At 36.6% G+C, this 22516-nt stretch overlaps 1 protein-coding gene across 2 annotated transcripts in view; it reads left to right on the forward strand.

Annotated features, from left to right (window-relative positions):
* Positions 1-22516, forward strand: part of IFT57 (intraflagellar transport 57) — a 52648-nt gene that overhangs the window by 22098 nt on the left and 8034 nt on the right. For both annotated transcript variants that reach the window (XM_027586943.2, XM_027586942.2), the window contains exon 6: positions 5472-5594. In XM_027586943.2, the coding sequence (XP_027442744.1) occupies positions 5472-5594 (123 nt within the window). The remainder of the gene's footprint in view (positions 1-5471; positions 5595-22516) is intronic.

Consider the following 22516-nt stretch of genomic DNA (forward strand, 5'->3'; position numbering starts at 1 on the left):
GCCCATAAAAGTTTAGGAGGAGGAGGAGGTGCTACAGGCAATCAAGCAGACAACCAGAGGCGACCACTGGCATTTGATACCAAGAAAGGCTGCAGGAAAACTTGAAAAGCAGACATAAGAATGCAAAAAGTATAGCTATCTGGCATCATTTAATGCAGGATCAGTCATACCCAGGTTTCTCAGTCCTGCACTTGATCTTAGCCAAAAGGCCGAGAAGCAATTCAGGTTTCTCAGTCCTGAGAGCATCATTGTATTACAGAATTAGTATAATAAGAGACAGCATAAAAAGATTAAATTATGGTTAGTAAATGTCAGCATTTACCAGTTTCCAGTATCTAGTCTGACAGTGGTATCTCATTCTTATAAGAGATAGGGATTTGGGCTTGGTAATTGAAGATTCAAGAGCCTCTACTTGCTCTTGCTTCATTAGTTCAGTGTCAGGATCTGCTGGTCCTCCCTTTTTCTCCCATTTTCACCAGAAAGTCTGTGAATCCATTTTCTGCCCAGGCCCTCACGATCTATGTTTACTTGGCCAGGCTCCTTTTTGAACTTAAGGTCTCTCTGTAACTTCTGATGCAGGGTCCCCATTCCTGAGGAAACATCTTCTCATGGATGCCTGAGCCTTGAGCTTCACTCTTGGGCCTGCCCCTGCAGCCATATATGTTCCCTTTACCAGACAAGGTATTTCTCCAGCAATAAGGGAAAGTACTGTAGGGTATCCATGATTAGTCAAATTTTAGAAACTCTACTTCACCCTACTTCTAGCTTTCTTCCTTCTTCATTCCCAGTGGAATGTCTTAACCAGAGCCAAATGCCCAACCTGATTTGGACCCTTGGGATCAAAAGATCCTATAGCAGTAGATTTTTGTTATTATAGCAGAACTGAAATGAATAGGTAACTGTTGCTGGTATCAGGAAGTCATAGTCAGCATTCCTTTGTCCAGTAATGTTTAGTCCCCTTTCCCTTATGGAGTTTTCCAATAATGAGTATGTACTACATACTAGAAACAGTTTCGCTCCAAAGAGATTTTTTTTTTTAATTCTTTGCTTAAGATAGTATTTCATCAGGTATACCAAAAATGTGACCAGTGCTTCTACTGTATCACTTGTGACAGTTTTCTGCATTAATACTTGTTAATGGTAATTGTCTTTTTGATTGACTTATTTCACTTAGCATAATACCCTTTAGTTCCATCCACATCATTGCAAATGGCAAGATTTCATTTTTTGATGGCTGAGTAATACCCCATTATATATACATACACCACATCTTCTTTATCCATTCAGTTATATGATTTCACTCATATGTGGAATTTAAGAAACAAAACAGAGGATCATAGGGAAGGGAGGGAAAAATAAGACAAGATGAAATCAGAGAGGGAAATAAACCATAAGAGACTCTTAATCATAGGAAACAAACTGCGGGTTGCTGGAGGGGAGGTGAAGAAGGGGGTAACTGGGTGATGGACATTAAGGAAGGCATGTGATGTAATGAGCACTGGGTGTTACATAAGACTGATGAATCACTGAACTCTACCTCTGAAACTAATAATACACTATATGTTAATTAATTGATTTTAAATTTTAAAAAATATACTTGTTAATGGGCCAGTCTCCCTCTGTTAATATCAGATCCATTACTTCCGCTGCTGGTAGTCATGGCCTACCTGGAGTCCCCAGTGTTAATTAAGAGGTGAAGATATTTTGAAGGTGTATCAAATTTTGTACTGCATTTAACCTAGTGTGACAGAACAGCTTCGCAGCACTCTGTAGGCTACCCAACACCTCAGAGGCTGCAAAGGGCTTTATTTACCCTCCCTTGTTGATATATGAGGCCTTCCCTTATTCTACCTCTGTAACTATAAGACTGGCCACATCCAATTTTATATATATACACACATATGTACATTTATATACACACATACATCCAATTTTATGTGTTTATTATATATATATAAACAGATATACAGAATATAGTATTTCTTCAGATGCTTAACCATCCCATTAGTATTACCTGGAAAGGGGAGATTACTTCCTTGAATGGACTTTGGTGGTATGCCCTACTATTTGAGCCCAGGTTTATGTTATAGGATGGTTTAGACTATCTTCAGTTCTTCCTTTGGCAGTCTTAGAGTCAGTTTTCATAATTTTTTTTCCTTTGGTCCATTTATTACCTCTATAAACTAGCCTGAGACTCTCCCTAATAGGCCATAAACTCTTTGCAGGCAGGGATTAAATGCTTTTATCTTCCCACACCAAACACAGTGCCTGGATTCTTACCTTGCATGTTGTAGAAGCTTTACAAATGGCTTACTGGTAAATTAATTAATTATAAATGAGACTTCTGGATAGCTTATGTCTTATTGAGCTTCTAGTTGTTTCTTCAGCAGCATTAGCTAGAAAACGCAATTTCCCAGGAGCTATGCTTTATTTTAGTTAATGCTGTTTCAGAGAGGGACTGGGATTTTGTCATGCTGATATAAAATTTTGATTAAATGGAAACAACAGTTTATTTCTCTTTTACTAATATCTCCATATAAAATATCATTTGTTAAATGGAGGTACAATTGGAAAGGAAAGGTTTTCTCAAGTTATTATAACCAAGACATGATATAGTTTTAAAGTGATTTCTACTTCATATGTAGGGCTCACTCAGTTAATGTATCCACTTATTAGGCATTAGGAAATTTTGACTGAGGAACGAAATTAGGAAATAGAAGTGCAAACATGGAAACAGAAAGAGACTGTATAGTTTGATTAAGTTTATGCTGCTCTACCAAGCCTAATGTTCTCTTTTTGCCCTTCCTCATTTAGTAACGAGGCCATTTCCCCCCAATATCTTAACTGTGGCCTAGGAATGAGTGAAGTCATTTGAGCTGCTATATTAAATCACTTTAGGACATTGGGAATAGGAATTTACAAATCATTGCTTAAGGGAACCAAATAAGAACTTAAGAGTTCTTACTAAATTAGGGCCAATATAAGCGAAATAGCAGCTTATGCACTGGGATGTCTTAATTCAGTGTTTGATCTCCATGTACCTTAGTAACTTAGATTCTGAGTCTGATTCAGATAGGGCCACTGCTAACCCATTTGCCTTTGGGAAAATTAGAAAAATGTGCCCTTCCTTGAGGAAAATCTTTGAGTATGTTATGTACAACTTGAACAATCCTATCTATGAGTTGAGGCCTGAAGAAAGTGGGACTACGGATGAGTACCCTTTCCAGCCTTGTTTGGTGATTCTGGACTCCCCCCCTCCTGTAGGGAAGGGAAAAAGAAGGAATGGGAATGAGGGGTTGGAGTTGAGGAGAATTGGCTTCGGTATTTAATCAGCAGTACCCAACTTCAGTTCACCCAAATGGTGGTTCCATAAGCGAAACTTACTTGTAAATCAGGGACCAGAACATCTACATTCTATTAAGAATCATACAGAATTGCTGCTGAGAGGACATGCCCCTTTGTCCCAGTGGCAGAACAGAAAACTTTCCCTGTGGCTTTAGGTTTCAACTGGGAGACTCAGTCTCGCTTCTCCTGCTGTCACATTTGTCTCATAAAACATCACAGGTGTCTACTTTGTGAATACTGCCCCCCCTCTCCTATGGTGCTCTTGTGCTATCCTGATTCACTTTATATAGATGCATGTAGCATTCTGTTAGTACTCGAAATAATACAGTGTTTCTATATTAAAGTGAGCACCTTAATGTTTGAAGCAGAATCTTGAGCATTTTTCACTTGGTTTCCACATTTTACTTATATTAAGGCTTATATTTTTTATACTTCTGGTTGTTTAAGTAGAACGTACCTGAATAAATTCAGACCATATATTGTAAAATGGGAAAGTATGTATTAGTTATCCATCCTCTAATTGTGTGGTTAGAACTATATAGCCCACTGAATTTCTGAACGAAAATCAACATATGCTCCTTTTAGGGCTCTGAATCTGTTCAGGACTTGCTAATATGAGCTAGGAGGTAGGAGAGAGAGGCTTTCTAATGCCAGCAGTGCTCTAGAGACTCAGTCAGGAGTTTAAAGCCCTTAAAGACCTCAATCTCCCACCAAAATACAAATCCCGATATAAGGTTATTCTTCTACTTAGCTTTGGCTGGATTGGAAAGACTAGTCTAATGAGCTTTCGTATAAGAAATGTCTTTTAGTGACATAAATTCACACTGAGAATGAAATTTCACCATGGGCTTTTTTATATAATCTTTTATTTTTAAGTTTCATATTATGGGAAATTTCAAACATAAACAGAAGTGGAGAGAACAAGATAATGAACTCTTAGGTAACATTACCCAGCTTCAGCAGTTAATAGTTTGTCAACTGTGTTTCCTCTAGGGGCCCCCTCCTTTTCCTTTGCTTTGTAGCATCTTAAATTTCAGACATCACGTCCATTTACCTGTAAATATTTCAGTATTTGTCTCTCATTTATAAGGCCTTGTTTTTAAACATAACCATCATGCCATTATAATACCAATAACATTAGTAGTAATTCCGTACATCATCTTCCACATTCAGATTTCCCTGATTGTCTCAAAAACATCTTTTTACAAATTGCTTGTTCAAACTGGAATCCATGTACATATGTATTTGGCTGTTTATATCTCTCAGGTTTCATTTTTTTCTGTATTAATAAATTTTTGTTTCTACATTTTCTTTTAATTTATCAAGGAAGCTTAAAGGAAAAATTGCTACCAAAATTAATGTGTTAGGCTTTATCTTTAAATCATCAATTTGTATATTCTTTACAGTTTCAGATCCATATATACTTAATGCCGAAATGTGAAAGACTGGGAAAATGAAAAAACAAAAACACACACACACAAAAAAGATTTTCCTTTTGTAATTGAAAAACAGGCATGAATTGAATTTATTACTCAACAGCAGAAACTAAGTGCAGAAATGTGGCCCCCACCCTTTTTGAGTTCAAATAGGTGTATTAAATCACATTTTAAAGCTATGTTATAGTTTGACTTAACCAAAATATCACTTTAATTATGAATAAAAAATTCCTAAGTAGTGACCCCTTGGCTTCTGGGATCTTATCTTTTTTGTCTTTCAGATTTGGGGTTTGTATTTCAGTATAGAAAATTCAAACTGAGACAATATTTTCTTACCAAATGTGTGAATGTTTGTACTCCTTTACTGTTACCAATTAACATAACTAAATGGCTTGTTCATTTGATAGTATTCCCATTGAGTTCACTCTGATATCTCAAAAGCATTGTTTTTTGTCAAAACGGTTGAATCATATATTTGCTTCTTTTTAAAAATGCTAATTTTGCCATTCTACCAGGTTTGTGCTTTGTTTTCTTGCAACATGGCTAGGAGGACAGAGAAGAACTTCTTCTGCCACTGTAATTTTGACACTACCCTGCTTGATCTAAATTGTGCAGTCCTGCTAAAATGCCTCAAAATTTTACTGTTTCTTTTTATAAACTCTCAATCTTGTGATATCTTTCCTTTCTTAGGATATGAACGAGTCTGCCAAACAAGAAGATATTTTGGAATCCACAACAGATGCTGCAGAATGGAGTCTCGAAGTAGAACGTGTACTACCACAACTGAAAGTCACGATTAGGACTGACAATAAGGTATAGAAGACAGAATACATTCTGTTCAAATAGAACTTCATAAGGCAATTTCAGGGTCAGGGGTACTCTCAATTACACAAATGATTTAAGGTGGTAGGATTCAGCTTCCAGTGTTCAGTCTTAGCAGAGATTTAGCAGATTGTTGTTGAATGAATCAATAGTGTAATATTAAAGAAGGAAACGGAAAGCAATAGATCTTTAAAGTCGTTTGGAACACTTGTCATGTTTCCTTGGGATTGAGGGGCATTTTTTCAATACATTTTGATGTATTTTCTTAGAAATCATATTTTGTTTAAGTGAATAGTGAACAAAATTGGAATTTCATGACTATATACCAACTGATCATAGTTAGAAAATGGTTTTGGAACCCTGCTGGATGGCAGAACAGAAGACATCCTTGAAGTTGCCTTACATAATCCATTCATTATATATGATTAAAAGTCAAGTAGTAAGCAAATAATCAAAGCATTTGCATTAAGATTTGGGGATTGGGCCCAGATGAACTGATCCATTTAATCAAGTTTCTGTTTCCTTTTTACCTACAATTTACGAGAACTTCAGAACAAACTAATAGGTGACTAGACAATACCATTCTCGTTAATATTATAATAAGACACAGAAGGGACTAGAGAGACATCTTGGTAAATAAACTAAAGGGGTTTTTATCCTTGGAGGCTGGAGAAGAGCACCAGCATTATGGAACAAGGTTCTAAGGAAGCTTGTTACTCTGAAAATATGGTTCTGTATCTACCCCCAAAGATTGCTGTTTTCCGAGTGCCTTGGAAATGAATTCATTCTCGGAATGTCTGGATTTGAGCTTGTAAAACTGTGTCCTAGAGAGGGTAAGAAGCAGCCTAGACTCCTCGGGCAGTCCTAGAATTGGATAAGGGCAGCAAAGGTCTTACTAGACTGAGCAGCTGTAAAGGTAAGTGGGCAAATCCTGCAGCCTGTTTGCCATGTATTTACTCAAACATTATGGATAGCCATTATTTGACTACATTAGGGGTGAATTCTTTGTTTGCATATCTCATTTGTAAATACGTATTAATACAGATTTCTTCACTGATTTGATCTCTGCTGGAAGCCATAATTTGCAAAAATGTGTTTTTTTTTGGTAAAAATGTAATTTCTAATTCTTTAATTTTATAAGAAGAAATCTAATAAAATTAAAAATCACTATTATTGTGATTCTAGTTAGAATAACATGTTAAAATAACCATGTAGTGAGGAACTCTCAGGCACATCTTAATCCCACAAGGAAGCAAGTTTAATTTATTTACTTTCAAGCTAAGTAAACTCTTGAAATCCAACATGTCATTTAGAGCCTAATAGGATCACACAGGAGTGTCTTTAAAGCATGGTCGTTGATCTCTACGTAATAGGACTAACTGAATAAAGAAAGAATATAAATGTAGCTTCTAACACATACAGTTTTACAAAACTAAGTACACGTCAAATTCTACTACAATAATCAGAATCCTCGGTTCTTAGAGAGCCAATTATCTCCTGATTTGGGGAAGAATTAAGTAGGTGAAAGTTGGCCTCTTAGTCTCGTGCCATGTATTACCAGCCTTGATCTTATGAGGATATACTGTGCCAAATTAATTATATAGTCAGATTTTACAAGCAACATTCTGAAATGTCAGATAAAGTTTTGAAGGTTTTTCTCTTTACATGAAAAGCATTTTGAATTTAGATTTTTGTGGTAAAATATACTGACCTAAAGTAATATTTCAGTGCTTTTTCAGAATTCTTCTCTAGATCATTTGGCCTTTGTGTCTAGTATTTCACAAACTCTAAGTATTTCAGAGGTATCAAATGGGAAATACAGGTTTTGGGTCAATTCTTTATTCAGCTTTACTTAAGAAAAATAAAATTATACATTGATTTGAGAAAATAAAGGGCTAATGAATAAAGAGATGTTTTTCATGCCTCAGAAATAAAAATAATCTGGTCATGAATGAGGTTTCTCACAGGCTCACTATCCTGCATCATGGTAGATCACATTCTTCCTCAACTCCTGACTCTACCAAAACCAAACCCTCTTCTTTCCTTTTGGCCAAAACAATGATCTTTCACTCAACACAGGCTTTTTAGGACATTCGGAGAATTCAACTTTGTGTTTGAGGGAAAATGAGTTTTTTTCAGATCAATGTGCTTTACTGATCACTGTTAGATTAATTTTTAAGTAGCATAGAGATGTGGGAAATAAGTAATAAAGGGCCTCCATTATTTAAATCCATTATAAAGTTCTTGAAAATGACCTTGTGTTAGTAGAAAATAAGTCCCATATTTATTTAGCACTGGATCAAATGTTTGTTTTGCTTTCTTTTCTCACAAATTCAGTTTATTCCTTGTATGCTTCCTGGCAGGTAATTTCAAAAAAAAAAAGTAAATCTTTTCTGTTCTTTTTGCATATTATGTATGCTTTGATGAGATCCTCTCATATACTAATATTTTATTTTATATTCTCCCTAATGTTGTAATTAGGTTTTTATTGCTGGGCTAGCTTATCCTTTTTTCTGGCACCACTTGTTACTGTTGACAGTTTTCAAAGAATGCAAACAAATTTTAATATTAGCTTAAACAAATTACAATTGGGAAAATACGTATGTTGCCAAAAATACAAATAATATGTTCCACAACTGAAGGTGAAGGACTTTTATCATATGTTAGCTTGAATGGACCATATTAGTAACTCCTTTTTTAGGGTTGGTTATGGAGAATGCTCCTGGTCATTACTTCTAGAGTGTGATATACCCAGCGACCAAGTTGAAGGACTTCTATCATATGTTAGCTTGCATGGACCATATTAGTAGTTCCTTTTTTAGGGTTGGTTATAGAGAATGCTCCTGGTCATTACTTCTAGAGTGTGATATACCCAGCGACCAACTCAGATCTACCCTAACTTGGAATAATGTGTCTAAACAACACAGTCAGAAGTTCTGCCAAGAAAGTCAATAAATCCAGCCAAATCCTGGGTCATTCCATTCTAGTTAATGCCTCAGTTATGACCAAGTGAGTAAAGCTCTGGAGTCATTTCCTTAGAAGGGCAGTCTGAGGACAGCTAAGTTAGAGTAGATATCCGTGCCACCTAATAAAATCATCTATGTGTATTATTAGTACACTGTGACTATATATCTTGCACTTTTTGTTCTTTCCCTCCTTTTTTTCTCTTTATATCTCTTTCCCTTTCTTCTTGTGTGTTTTTATGTCTTTTTTATTGTTTTTTGTTAGACCAGCAGTTGGTGCCCACAAGTGTTACATAAGTACTCTGGTGAAATTTAGAACTAAGAGCAAACATCTGTGATTATAATCAGACTAGACTTAAATCTGTAACTGGTCAAGAATTATCCTAATCTGAGTCTTTTTTTTTAAGATTTTATTTATTTATTTGACAGAGAGAGAGTGTGCATGCACAAGCAGGGGTAGCAGCAGGGAGAGGGAGAGGGAAAGTAGGCTCCCTGCTAGGCAGGGAGCCTGACTCAGGGCTAGATCCCAGGACTCTGGGATCATGACCTGAGCCGAACGAAGGCAGACGCTTAACCAACTGAGCCACCCAGGCGCCCCTCTCTCTTTTTAAAAATACACTTCTGTTTTTAATTATAAAAATAATATGGAAGCAATTCAAGGGGAAAAGGGATGGGCAGTGTGCTATGAATTAGAAGCTAGTGATCCCACATTTAGTTTCACTATCAATTCCTGATTTATTGGGCCAGAGTTTCAGAAACCTAGTGGAACTGTGGTAGCCACAAAGATCAAGGGAAGGTAGAGCCTGTCTCATACATCTTCCCTTGGTACCCTGAATTCACATTTCTACCATTTATTAGATGTGTGATCCAGCGCAAGCTACTAAACCTCTCTGTCACTCCTTCTCCTAATCTGTAGAAAGGGGCTAATTATATTACTTACCTTACACAGTTGTTGTAAAGCACCAACAACAGTGTCTGAGACATAATTAATGCCTAATAAATAAATGTTAATGTTAAATTACAGTATTGTTATAATATTATTATGTTCTATCCTGGCCCTCTTATATTCAGTGCCTATATCAGTATTCAGGAAAAGCTTACAAAATTTCTGTACTAATACTTCCATCATTTAAGGGAATATTTTAAAGCGTCAGCATTATAGTCTTACATGGGAATAGAATCAGACTCACATAAGTAATCAGGCTCGAAGTATTCACTTTGGTAAATCTTTCCAGTTTTTTTTCCCTAGTAAAGGTATATATGTTATGGTAATAATAACTGACATTTACTAAGTGTTTACTGTGTGCCGAGTGCAGTTCTTAACACACTTCACATATTATTAATTCACTTCATCATTTCCACTGCCCTGTTGGATACAGGTATCTTTTATTGCAGGGGTGGAGACTGAAACACAGTGAAGTGAAGTAACTTGCTTTTCCTAGCAAGTGACAGATATTTGAACCTACAACCCAGGTTCTTACCTATTCCACTAGTGACAATACCACATACTGGTTAAAAGCACAAATTCTGAATCCAGGTTGCCTGAGTACAAATCCTGGCTCTAATACTTACTAGCTGTTGGACCCTGTGTGCAAGTTTCAACCACTCTGTCTCAGTTTCCTCATCTGTACAATGGAGTTCATTATAAAACCTACCTCAAAGAGTTATTAAAGGGATTAAATGAATTAACATATCTTAAGCACTTAGAATGGTGCCAGAAGAATTGCTTAATATATGTTGACTACTATTTCTGTGTGCTTTTATGTGTATACAGTTGAGATTACACCTCTGTTTTTAAAAATATCGTAGTACATCATGAGCAGTTCCACACATCCTTAAAACTTATAAGCCATAACTTTAGCTGAGTGGTAGGTAGCAGAGATGGCTTGGCCAAGCTCAGCAGGTTGGGGTCAAACCAGGAGGTCTAAGATCTTGGTGGAAGAATGGCCGGCTGGACAGAGTCATGCAACAGCTGATGGTGAGAATATGGGCAAGCATAAGGACCCTAAGATCTGAGAATACAGACCAATAGCAAGAAATGAAACCCGCCAGTGAGTCATTTTATTTTATTTTATTTTTTAAGATTTTACTTATTTATTCATTTGAGAGAGCAAGAATGAGAGAGAGCGAGCACATGAGAAGGGGGAGGGTCAGAGGGAGAAGCTGAGCGAGGAGCCCGATGCGGGACTCGATCCCGGGACCCCAGGATCATGACCTGAGCTGAAGGCAGTCACTCAACCAACTGAGCCACCCAGGCACCCACCAGTGAGTCATTTTAGAGAAACAAGTGGTTATTGAGGGTGGAAGTACTTGGTGACATTTATTGAAAGATAATATTTTCCTTCATGATTGAAATATCTTTAATTCCATAATAGTAATTTTTTAAAACTTTTAAGTGAACCAGTTGACAATTGCTGGCTGGAATAATAATGGTAGTTGAGACTGAGCTGCCAAAGAATTCTGTTCCATAATTTCTGAGGAAATAAAAGACATGGTTGCATATTCATATAGATTTCACTTTCTGTAATTTTTACTAATTTTGAATCACTAAATAATGCTGTTTCTCAAAGAAAATTATTCTTTTTTAGTTTTCTTTTTATTATTAAAAAAACAAGCGTACATTTGACTTCGTGGAAATAAAGGAGATCACCTAAATGGGAACAAAGACTGTGTATTTAGAGCTTGCTATAGCGAGGGAGTTAGCCACCATCACCTGCATTTGGCAGAGACTTAAAGGCAGGCAGGAATATTTAAAAGATCTATTGTGGGAGAAGGAGAAGCCTTCAGCAATGTTCAGATATGACTGGAGATTTGGAGGCAGGCTAACGAGAAGCAGGGCCTCCTATGTGTCTGGTTTGGAGAGGATATGTGGCTTTGTCTGGTTGGTCGTACATTGGAAGCAGGTGGGTGAGGAGAAAAACTGGGGAAGCCAGCAGTTACTAAGTCCTGACTGTTTTTTGGCCAATTTCACTCAGAGGTTATGGTTTGACTTCCTGGACTAGTTGCTGCAGATTGTGGGTCAGAATTTTTTTTTTTTAAGATTTTATTTATTTATTTGTCAGAAAGAGAGCGAGCACACAAGCAGGGGGAGCGGCAGGCAGAGGAAGAAACAGACTCCCTGTTGAGCAAGGAGCCTGATGTGGGACTTGATCCCAGGACCCTGGGATCATGACCTGAGCCGAAGGCAGACGCTTAACTGACTGAGCCACCCAGGCATCCCAATAGGTCAGAATTCTATTTTATATAATGGCCTGGACATTGTTCTGGATTCATATATTCAGTCTCTCAGCTTCATCCATTGAACCGAGGGAAAGTGGCTTCTTAAAATGATCAGTCTTATCAGTCTTTATCAGAATGACTTTTTTTTTCAAGTCAAGGGTTTTTACCATAATAGAAACCAAGTAAACATTAATAATATTTATTCCTGTTCTCCAGAAATAAGGAAGAGCAGAAAGTGTGAAATCAGTTTTCAACTAAACCTTACATAGACCCTTTTCCTCAATTATACAGTATTTATTCCTAAACAATTGTATATTAAAATGATTTAATATGAGGTGTTTAATGCAATGAACAAATGCTCTATCATGCTTTCATGCCCTGGATATTGTAATTAAAATTTTGATTAATGACTGAAATTGATTTTTTTCCAAATTATAATTAAATGTTTCCTGCTTTGTTGTTTTAAAAGATAGTTGGCTAAGTACACCCCCTTCATTCCTCCAAAATGTCTCCTACTCATTATGTAAATCTTAAGGTTCATTACAAGAATTTAGATAAAGAGATTATATATTTTTTTAAAGGCTTTGGAAGTACTACAGCATGTGCTTCTAATTATTTCAAGCCTTTGATTCACTGAACTGCTTTTTTACATCCTTACCTATTTTTCAGTGTCTAACTTTCTCAGGGTGTAGCTGTAAAAAGAACCTTAAACTTTAAATTTCAACTCCAAACTGGATTTTGTTTTAACGTAAATAAACCATACACGTATTGCCTTGGGTAGTTCACAGCAAGAAACCTTTCTGCAAGAGTCATTGTGCTAAGGATGGAATCATTGCAATAGTCTTGAGCCCTTGGGCTCTCTAGTCACTGTGAGAGCTAAAACCTAAGAGGCAGAAGAGAGGCCTTTATTAATCAGCAGGTGGAATTCCATTTAAATGAACCTGGAGGGACCACAGAATTACTATATTAGATTTAAGTCTCTTCAAATTGGAAGCCAAATCCTGCAGAAAATCTACAATAGTAGGCTTTCTCTTTTTACTGTTATAGACAAATCTGTATCTGGAAGCAAGACGAAGGAGGGTATTTTTCTCATTCCAAAACAGTGCAGAGAGTAACTTGCTTTTTGACCTTCTGCCATTGCTGTGTTTGGATGCAGTATAAGAAGAATATTAACAAAATTTAGCTTTCTAAATATTTTTGACCTGCAGGGATTTATGAATTGTTATAGTTTGGAAATAAAGAGCATTTCTTAAGACTTGTACTCTGGTTGTTGGATAGGCTATATTGACAAGATTCTTGCATCCATGAGCAAAGAGGTATAATATATTCTATGGGCTAGGATATAAGAATACAGCTTATGTATATATTAGTCATTAAAATGTGATTCTGCCTGTTATTTGAGTAATGGAGAAACTACATTTATAATTTTTTAAGATTTTCTGGTAGACCTTTTGTTGAGAAATATCTACATAAATAAAAAAATAAGGCACCAAATAAAAAAAAAAACCAGCTTTCACAATTACCAGTAACAAATGTAAATACAGGTGGCAATAAGTTGGTCTCCATGAGGCTCCATGCAGGAGTAATAGCTCCAATTACTGTCACAAATGTTTGTAATTGTATCTATTGCTGCCAGACAATAAATGCTTTGTAATATAGTAAGGCCATAAATGTACATGCTGCTGTTGTTTAAACAAAATACAATTTTCAGCAAATTTATCCTTGAAACACCTGCTATAATCAAAAAGAGGTGAATGCTATCAAAATAAACTGCCTAAATTAACTAGACACACATACATTTTTAGAGCAGCCTGCATGATTACTCAACTGCCGCGTTGTCTCAAAGAATGAGGGGAAATATTCACTGATGGACATTTACAGGCAAGCGTTCTTTAAAGGAGACTACAAAAAACAGAGTATTGCTTTGGAGTTTTGTGTTATTTTTAAAACATGGTGTTATTTTGTGGACTTAAAGTTTTATTCACTTTTTTTTTCTTAAGCTGGTCAACTATGTTTTTTTTTTTTTTTTCCTTTTTAGCATATGGGTCATGGACAGATATCAGGATTGTGGAAAAGAATAGTGTGCTTAAAATTATATATGTAAAACTACTGCAAAGGGGTGGAGAAAAACCCAGCCATCCTTAAGCAACTGAAAACGATTTTTAGCTGCTTCTGTCACAGTCTTGTTGAACATTCAGGATGTTCTGTTTAAAGATAGTTGATGATGCCTTCCTTCCTATTTACCCTGAACGTGGTAATGTTTCCACTGGATCGGGGAAAGGTTTCATTTATCACAGATCGAAATAGGAGAACAAGTGTTTTTGCTTTAGAGATTACCATCAACTCTAAGAGCATCAACAGTGGTAGCAGATTTTAAGGAGATAACCAATGAAGACCGCATGTTATATAAACACTGCAGAGGGAAGTTACTAATGCCTCACAGCAGATATACCTCAAATAGACCCTTGTGATTGAGAGCAGTGAATTAATATATATTGATTATAATTAAAATTTCTAGACTGCCTAAATATTTCATTATTGCAAAGTATGATTTAATGTTTCCTTTAAATCACTTAATGTAAAAATATGAATTGAAACAGAAACCATTTGTCATATAGACCTTCCTATGAAATGTACTTTTTAATTGGTTTGATTCATTTTTCCAGTCAATGATATTAGAGTAGTTCTCACTATCACAGTGTTTTATTATTAAATTTCTTAATATGTGGACAAATTTTACTCCCATAGCCTTTATCCCATTATATTTGATTGTTTCCTTATGCCAAAGTAATGACTTATGTTTCTTGATTTTTCAAATATGCAGATGGCTCTATTTATTTTTTCAGTTTTTTTGTTTTTTGAGTATTGCATGAGATCAAGGTTTTGTTTAGTAGATTCTTGAAGTTGAGCAGGAATGTCAAGGCTCTCTCTTCCGGCTATGCATTGTGGTTACTCAGCATCCTGTGAAATAATTACATTCTCACTTGGCCTAAGAGTGCCCTGCCTTCACAGAGGGGCCCCCACCCGCTCCGCATCTGCCTTGCCGGATCACTTCTCTGAGCTTGTAACTCCTTCTAAAGTCTAGAAACCCTCGCTCAGGAGATTTCTGTGGCCATATAAAAGGGGTGTGGATGGAGTAAGCACGAATAATAAGTTAGAGTCAACATATGAAAACACTTTAGTAACAGATGGTAGTCAGTAAAGGTCATCATTTTGTTTTGTTTTGTTTTTGTTTGTTTTGTTTTAAAGATTTTATTTATCTGACAGAGAGAGACAGCGAGAGAGGGAACACAAGCAGGGAGAGTGGGAGAGGGAGAAGCAATGCAGGGGTCGATCCCAGGACCCTGGGATCATGACCGGAGCCGAAGGCAGACACTTAACAACTGAGCCACCCAGGCGCCCCAGTAAAGGTCATTTTTGAGCACAAAATTAGAAATGTAATTCTTTAACTAACAAGGTATTTTATTTAGAGATTATGGATCTCCAGTTTCAGTTCAGTTACAGGCAGGTGTGAGAATACTAGTGGTTGTTATGACAGTCTTTGCTTACCCTCTATGCACACTGTCTTCCTCTTCTCTACAAGGGGAATATCTAGAAAGCAAGAACTTTCCTGAAGAAACTCGCATTTCCAGCACTAGTGGATTCCCATATTCCCTGCAACAAATATACACATACAACATATACTACACACATACATACTCAGCCCCTCCTAAGTCATATATTCAGTTCTTTGAATGCTTACAAAGAAAAATCCTGTTTTCACACCACAAGTGTGTACCACAAAAGACTTTAAGCTGCAGGCAATGAAAGAAAAAGGTCACATTAAAAAATTCAGAAAGTGACATTCTGTAATTACCTCACAACCTGATGGGCATTTTTCATTCAGAAAGTAATTCAATCTCATGAAAAAAATGCTTGATGAACAATCTCTCTCACCTCTCTCCTCTCTCTCTCACACACATACACACAAACGTGTACAAATGTGAGCCATGGTGAAGCTACAAATTAACAATTAGAACAAGAAGAAGAGATTGCAAAACCTCTTGTGCAAAGTGGCAAAAAGAGAATATAGATAATGTTCTATTATTAGGGAAAGGAGTGTTGTGGGTGGAGGAGGGAAATCCGCTGCTCTTCTCCTTGCATTGAAAGCATGATGAATTATCGACCTGTCCCAGCAACATTTGCTACAGTGAACTGAAGACATATGCAGCCACTTCTATCAAGCTGTCTTCTCTACTTTTTTCACTTAACCTGATGCCCTGCCATCAGATTTCCAAAGAATTTTATCATTGACCATGGATGGGGTATTAAACATGTTACAGGAACATCAGTATTCCACACTGAAATCTTGAGACTGATCACTTTTGGACTGCCGCTCACATTTGGCCCTACCTCTCTAACACTGCAGCTATAGTTATAATTTTAACAACTAAGTCTCTCTCCCTGTGGTTGAAACAGAGATGAACTGTCCAGCTGCCCAGCCACAGAGTGTGGTCAATAGACAACCCCTAGCTGTCTGCTCCTTTGATGGCAGAGAGCTTCCTAGCCCGGGTCATGCCCTTCCAGAGTAGCCTACATCTGGACTTATGTGAATTGTTTAAAGTATTATAAATAATACTGCTTTGAAAATTCTTGTAAATGTCTTTTGGTGAACATCTGTACACATTTCTACTGGAATTTCTACTAGGGTGGAATTGCTAGGTCTTAGGGTATGTTTATGTTCAGCTTTAGGAGACCCTGCCAAATAGTGTTTGAAGGTGGTTATACAAATTTATACTCCACCCAGCAGGGTATGAAAGTTCCAGTTGCTCCGCATCTTTATCAACATTAAGTATTGAATCTTTTTAATTTTTGTCATAATAGATATGCTATGGTCTCATTGCCATTTTAATTTGCATTTCCCTGACGACTGCTGAAGTTGAACTCCTTTACATATGTTTGACATTTGGATATCCTCTTGTCTTTTGCTATTGGGTTATCTGCTTTTTCTTTTAATTTATAGAAATTATTTTTATATACTCTGGATATGAGTCCTTTGTCAGGTATATGTATTGCAAATATGTACTCTTTAGCTTTTCTTTTCACTCTTATTGGTATATTATGATAAACAGTGGCCTAATTTTAATATACTCAAAATGATCTTTTTTGGGGAGAAGGGAATATGGCTAATATTTATGTTTTATTTAAGAATTTTTGCTTACCGCAGTGCTATGAAGTTATTCTCCTATGTTTTCTTTTTGAAGCTTTATTGCTTTACTTTTTGCATTGAGTTCTGATTCATCTAGCATTGATTCTTATGTATGGTGTGAGGTAGAACTCAAGATTTATTTGGTATACATATGTGCGTGTGTGTATGCAGCTGACCCAGTTTATTGAAAAGGTTATCTTTTCACCAGTGCACTGCTTTGTCATAAAAAAATGAGCATGTATGTGTGGGTCTGTATTTGGACACTGTTTTATTGCACTAGTCTATTTGTTGTTCTTTCATACTACTGAAAATGGTATCTTTTTAGATTTTATTTTCTGTTTATTGCTGGTATATAAAAATAATTATGGGGGCACCTGGTGGCTCAGTCAGTTGAGCGTCTGACTCTTGATTTTAGTTCAGGTCATGATCTCAGGGTCATAGGATTGAACCCCGCATTGGGTTCCGTGCTGGAGATTCTCTCTCTCTCTCTTTCTCCTTCAAATAAATAAAATCTTAAAAAAATATACAATTCTGTGTATATGCAAACACACATCTCCAGGAAACATGCTAAATTCACTTATTCATTCTAACAATAGGCCTATAAGTTGTTTTGCATTCTCAGTGTATATAATTATATCATCTGCAAATAACATCAATCTTCTTTCTTTCTTTACAAGGCTTATCCCTTTTATTTCTTTTATGTTGCCTTACACAGTGGTTAAGAACTCTAGTGTATGTTGGATATAAGTGGTATTAGCAGGGAGAAAGCTTTCAATATTTCAGTTTTACCACTAAGTATGATGTTAACTTTATGACTTATAAATATCCTTTACTAGGTTAAGGAGCTTCCTTTTTGTTCCTGGTTTGCTAAGACTTACTACGAATGGATGTTACATTTTTTTCAAATGATTTTTTTTCTTCATCTATTAAGAGGATCATATGATTTATTTCCTCTTTTTTTCCCTCTCTTGCTATGGTGGATTATATTGATTGATTTTTGAGTATTAAACTAACCTTGCATTTTGGAATAAATGTAACTTAATTATGATATATTATCCTTTTTATATATTACTGGATTTGATTTGCTGGTATTTTGTTGAGAATTTTTATATCTATGTTTACAAAAGACACTGATTTGTAATTTTTCTTGTTTTTTAGGTGTCTTTGTCAGGTTTTAGTGTAATGTTGTCTAGGCCTCATAAAACAAGTTGGCCATTGCTCTCTCTTTTTTTTTCTTTTCTGTTCTCTGGTATTTGTATAAAGTTGTTGTTATTCCTTAAATATTTGAGAAAATTCACTGATGAAGCCATCTGGGGTCTGGATATTTCTTTGTGAGAAAGTTTTTAATTGCGTGTGTTTATCCTAAAACTGTTTTAAATTCATTTTTTAATTATACAATATATAAATATATTCTTGGAAATATTCAAATATTACAGATGAAACTAAAGTCTCCTTTAACCATTACCCCCTTAAAATTTTTAGTTATACTTCACTGCATTTCATCAGGGAAATGATAAGTCACGATATCGTGGTCTCTGCCAGTTTGCGCTCTACTGCTGACTTGCCTGTAAACTTGGGCAGTCTACTTTAAAGGAGCTACGTCTCAATTTCCTCATCTAATGAGAGTTTTTAAAAGAATTGCATGTGATGATGTTTGGATAGGGCTTAACATAGTGCCTGACACATACTAGACATTCCTTGAATGTTAACACTGAAGCTATCATTAGATGTAAGAGGATCTCAGAATGGATGTGACTATTGGGGAACTACTCTATACCAAGGAAGGAAATAGAAAAGGTTTCTAAGTAGCCAAAATAGAAATCACAAAAAACTATGTACTAAATCTCATGCATTTTATTTATAGGAGAGTCTGATAAATCCTTCTTTGGAACTTACATATAGTTGTTTCAGAGATTATTCTAACAAGGTTGGTTAAACAGACTATTCATCCACAGCAGATTAGAAGCAGCAAACCTCCTGTAGCATCTAAGCTTTAGCAAAACAACTGAGCTAAGAAACATTTATTTAATGTGCAAACTTGAATTGAAAGTTGTCAGTTTCTTGTATTCCTTATTGAAATTGGGTAACAAAACAAGAAAATGAAAGAAGCAGGTTGGTGTAATGGAAGATCTGTAAGTGAGAGAAAGGACATTTGGCTTTTTGTAATTGACATGGTAAAAATCATACCACCTCAATTTGTTACCCAATCGGTGAAATGGAGGCACAAGATTTCCTCCCCAGAGTAATCTTGAAAATCCACAGAGAAAGTGAATTCAGGGGTAGAACAGAGGCCTGATGAGAAAAATGCAGTGAGGCCCCTTAAATGCAGGGAGCCCATAAAAACCCTCGTAAATATTGTCATATTCGCTAAAACACAACTGCAAAAACAGAACATTAAATTAAGATTCCATTAGTAATTATTCATAACACAGTTGGGGGAGAACCAGTAAGAATAGAGGGAAAAGGGAGGGTAGATGGCAGAAGTAACATTTTTGTGATAGAGAGCAATTCAAAATACATCCGAGCCTTGGGGCCCTGCTCCCGCTCTTGGGGGCTGGAGCAAAGGTGCCACTAGGTCCATGGACTATGAGACTCATCTGTCCTCTGGCCGGGACTTTTCCTGGGCCGAGAAAAAACATCCCAGCATACACCAAGGTGCCTTCCTTAGCTTTGTTCTATGAAGAGTCCTTTGGCTCTCTGCCTCTCCACACATAAAGAAGCTCAAACTTGGGAAAAAAACTGAGAGTTTGACATTTTACAAGTTGTAAATTAGTGAAACGTATACACAGATAAAAGTTCCATTTGCCATCCTAGCTCGTGTTTCGGTCTCTCTCTCCGCAGCAGTTTCAGAGAGGAGCTTGGAGTATTGAGTTTGAGATCCAGACAACCAAGTGTCTATGCATCATATGTAAAGTTAATCATTCAGGGGTTGTGCTGTTGAAGTAAAACCCAGGGATCCATGTAGTCTTGCTGGTCACCCTAACGGCTGCAGCTGGATCTCCTACATTTTGATTTTATGGTATGCTGTGAACCACCATCTGCAGATATGGCATCACAATTCTTCAGTTTTTGAAAAAGGGAGAGATATAATTTGGCACTAAAGAATTTGGAGTGGGGAGGAGTACCTTTGCTGGCTACCTCAAAAGTGACAGAATTATATGAGATTTTGTATGAAGGGATTTTTAAAAATAGAAAGTCTAAAGAAATGATACACTGCATCATTATTAGTCTTCTCATTTCCTCAGAGAGAGGAAATGTGCTGGATTAGTGAAAAACTCAACTTCAACAGAGAGGAGAAATGAGCTTAGTGAACACACTTAGAGCACTTTGGAACAGGTGACCAGTAAACTCCAGAGGCCCATGCAGTCTCACTTGATATGTAACAAAAAAAAAATTTGGTTTACCTTATGTACTCTGTGGTAGTTCATTTATCATAAAGAAAAGCAGTCTATGGTATGTGGAAAATGCACTGGTTTGGGAGTGCTTTCCATTTTCCAGACATGAAACTTGAGAAAGGTCATTTAACTTACTTGATTCTTCGTTTTCCTCCTATACAATATGTATACATAGACAGTTTTCCTGTATTGAAAACAAGCCCAAATCACAGTGGTTTATAATCATAGTAACAACACATTTACTCTCACTCAGGACACAGGTCTGCTGATGTGTGATTCAGCTGCGGCTCTACGCCTGCTGTGATCCATGTTCCTTATTCCCAGACCCAGGTTGAAAGTATAACCCCTGTGTGGGGCATGCCTATTATCATGGCTGGGAGAAAGGGAAAGCGGGCTGATGGAGGCCTCTTACAGCGTGTGCACAGGCCTGGCCTAGGCCATGTCCGCTGCTATTCCACTGGCCAGAGAGAATCCCATGGCCAAGGCCAGCATCGATGGAGCAGGGAAGTATACTCCTCCCACAGCTGGCCTGCAAATCACATAACCCTCTTACAGGGAAGGGTAGAAGTGAAAAAGAAGGGATGCGAAATCGACTTAGCACTCCAAACCTTTCTGAGTCTCAAATAAGGAACGGTGTGTAAAAGTGCATTGTAACCTAATGGATTCTCTACCAATATAAGGATTGCTAGCATTGTTGGACAGTTCCTTTTACTCTTATTTTGGGGATCAAGTCCTTTATCACTTCTTCATTCTTACCACAAACCTTTGTAAACTTTTTAACCATCTCCATTGTAGTTTTTTAAAAGCTATGTATTTTGCCTTTTTATATTCATGTTTTTAAAATGTTACAAGTATGATCACTTATATTTTCTGCTGTAACTGTATTAAACCCCTTTCAAGAACTGCTTGGGCATCCAGAAGGTTTTTGACTTTTTTCCCCCCTGATGATTAAAGTGATGATTAAAAATTGTCTTGTAGGAAATTTGGAAAATTTTGGAAGAATAAAGAAGAAATTCTAAACATCGGTATCCAAATTCCTGGCTTAATATATGCATACACATACAAATATACACAAATGTTAGTTTTTACTAAATTGGACCAATAATAATGTATTCCTTGGGGAATGTTTTTCCACTTTACTATATGTTGTTCACGTGCATTTTTGCTGGGTAAGTTTTTATTGAAAACATGAATTTAACATTTCGATATGCAATACATATATATTTATGAAGCCCAATAATAAAACAAACACTCGTGAACCCACTACTCGACTTGAGAACTAGACCATTACGTGCCCTTGAAATTACCTGTGTAATTCTGCTGCTGCCCTTGGCCTCCCGTGGGGAACCACTGTCCTCACGTTTGCGTATCATATATTGCCATTAGCCACTGCTGCTGCTTCCTCTTCCTCTTCCTCCGCTTCTTCCTTCTTCTCTCCCCCCCCTTCCTTTTTTGTTTTCGTGTTTTTGTATATGTGTATATCTCCAAACAATGGATCACTGAGCTGTGCTTCATTGTGAGCTTTATAAAAATGATATCATACTGCATTATTTTTAGTGGTGAAATGGATATTACAAAATTAGTTTAAACTGTCCTCTACTGTTAAATATTTAGAGAGCTGTTTTACCAAGAACTTGTACATTCATCTTTGTGTGTATCCCCACATGTTTCCTTGAGAATAACTTCTAGAGGTGAAATTGCTGGGTTAAAAGGTTAGAACGTTTTAAGCCTTTTTTTTTTTTTTTATAACTGTACATCAGGAAATGTGTCCATCTAGATTTTAATAAAACAAACACTCAGGTTTATGTGGCAGATAATTATAAATCATTATTAGCTTTCCACTTTAAAAGGCAGTAAGAATACGTAAATATGTCCCAGTGGGTTATCATATGAAAAAGTTCCAAACTAAATTCCTCAGTATTTCTGGCTCCCTAAAATCTGTTCTTCTCACCCTGTGATAATACTAATATCTTAGTTCCTAAGCCTAGAAACCTTAAAGACACCTTCTCTCTGCTACCCCACCTCCACTTCAGCCAGCCTGCACTTGCCCTTAGTCCTCGAGTCCTGCGAGTTCGGTGGCCCCGATGTCCCTTGAGCCCATGCCTTCTCTTTCATTCTCACAGGCACTGCTCTACCGCAAACCCTGCT

Source organism: Zalophus californianus, chromosome 1, assembly GCF_009762305.2.
Source record: "Zalophus californianus isolate mZalCal1 chromosome 1, mZalCal1.pri.v2, whole genome shotgun sequence".
Lineage (NCBI taxonomy): Eukaryota > Metazoa > Chordata > Mammalia > Carnivora > Otariidae > Zalophus > Zalophus californianus.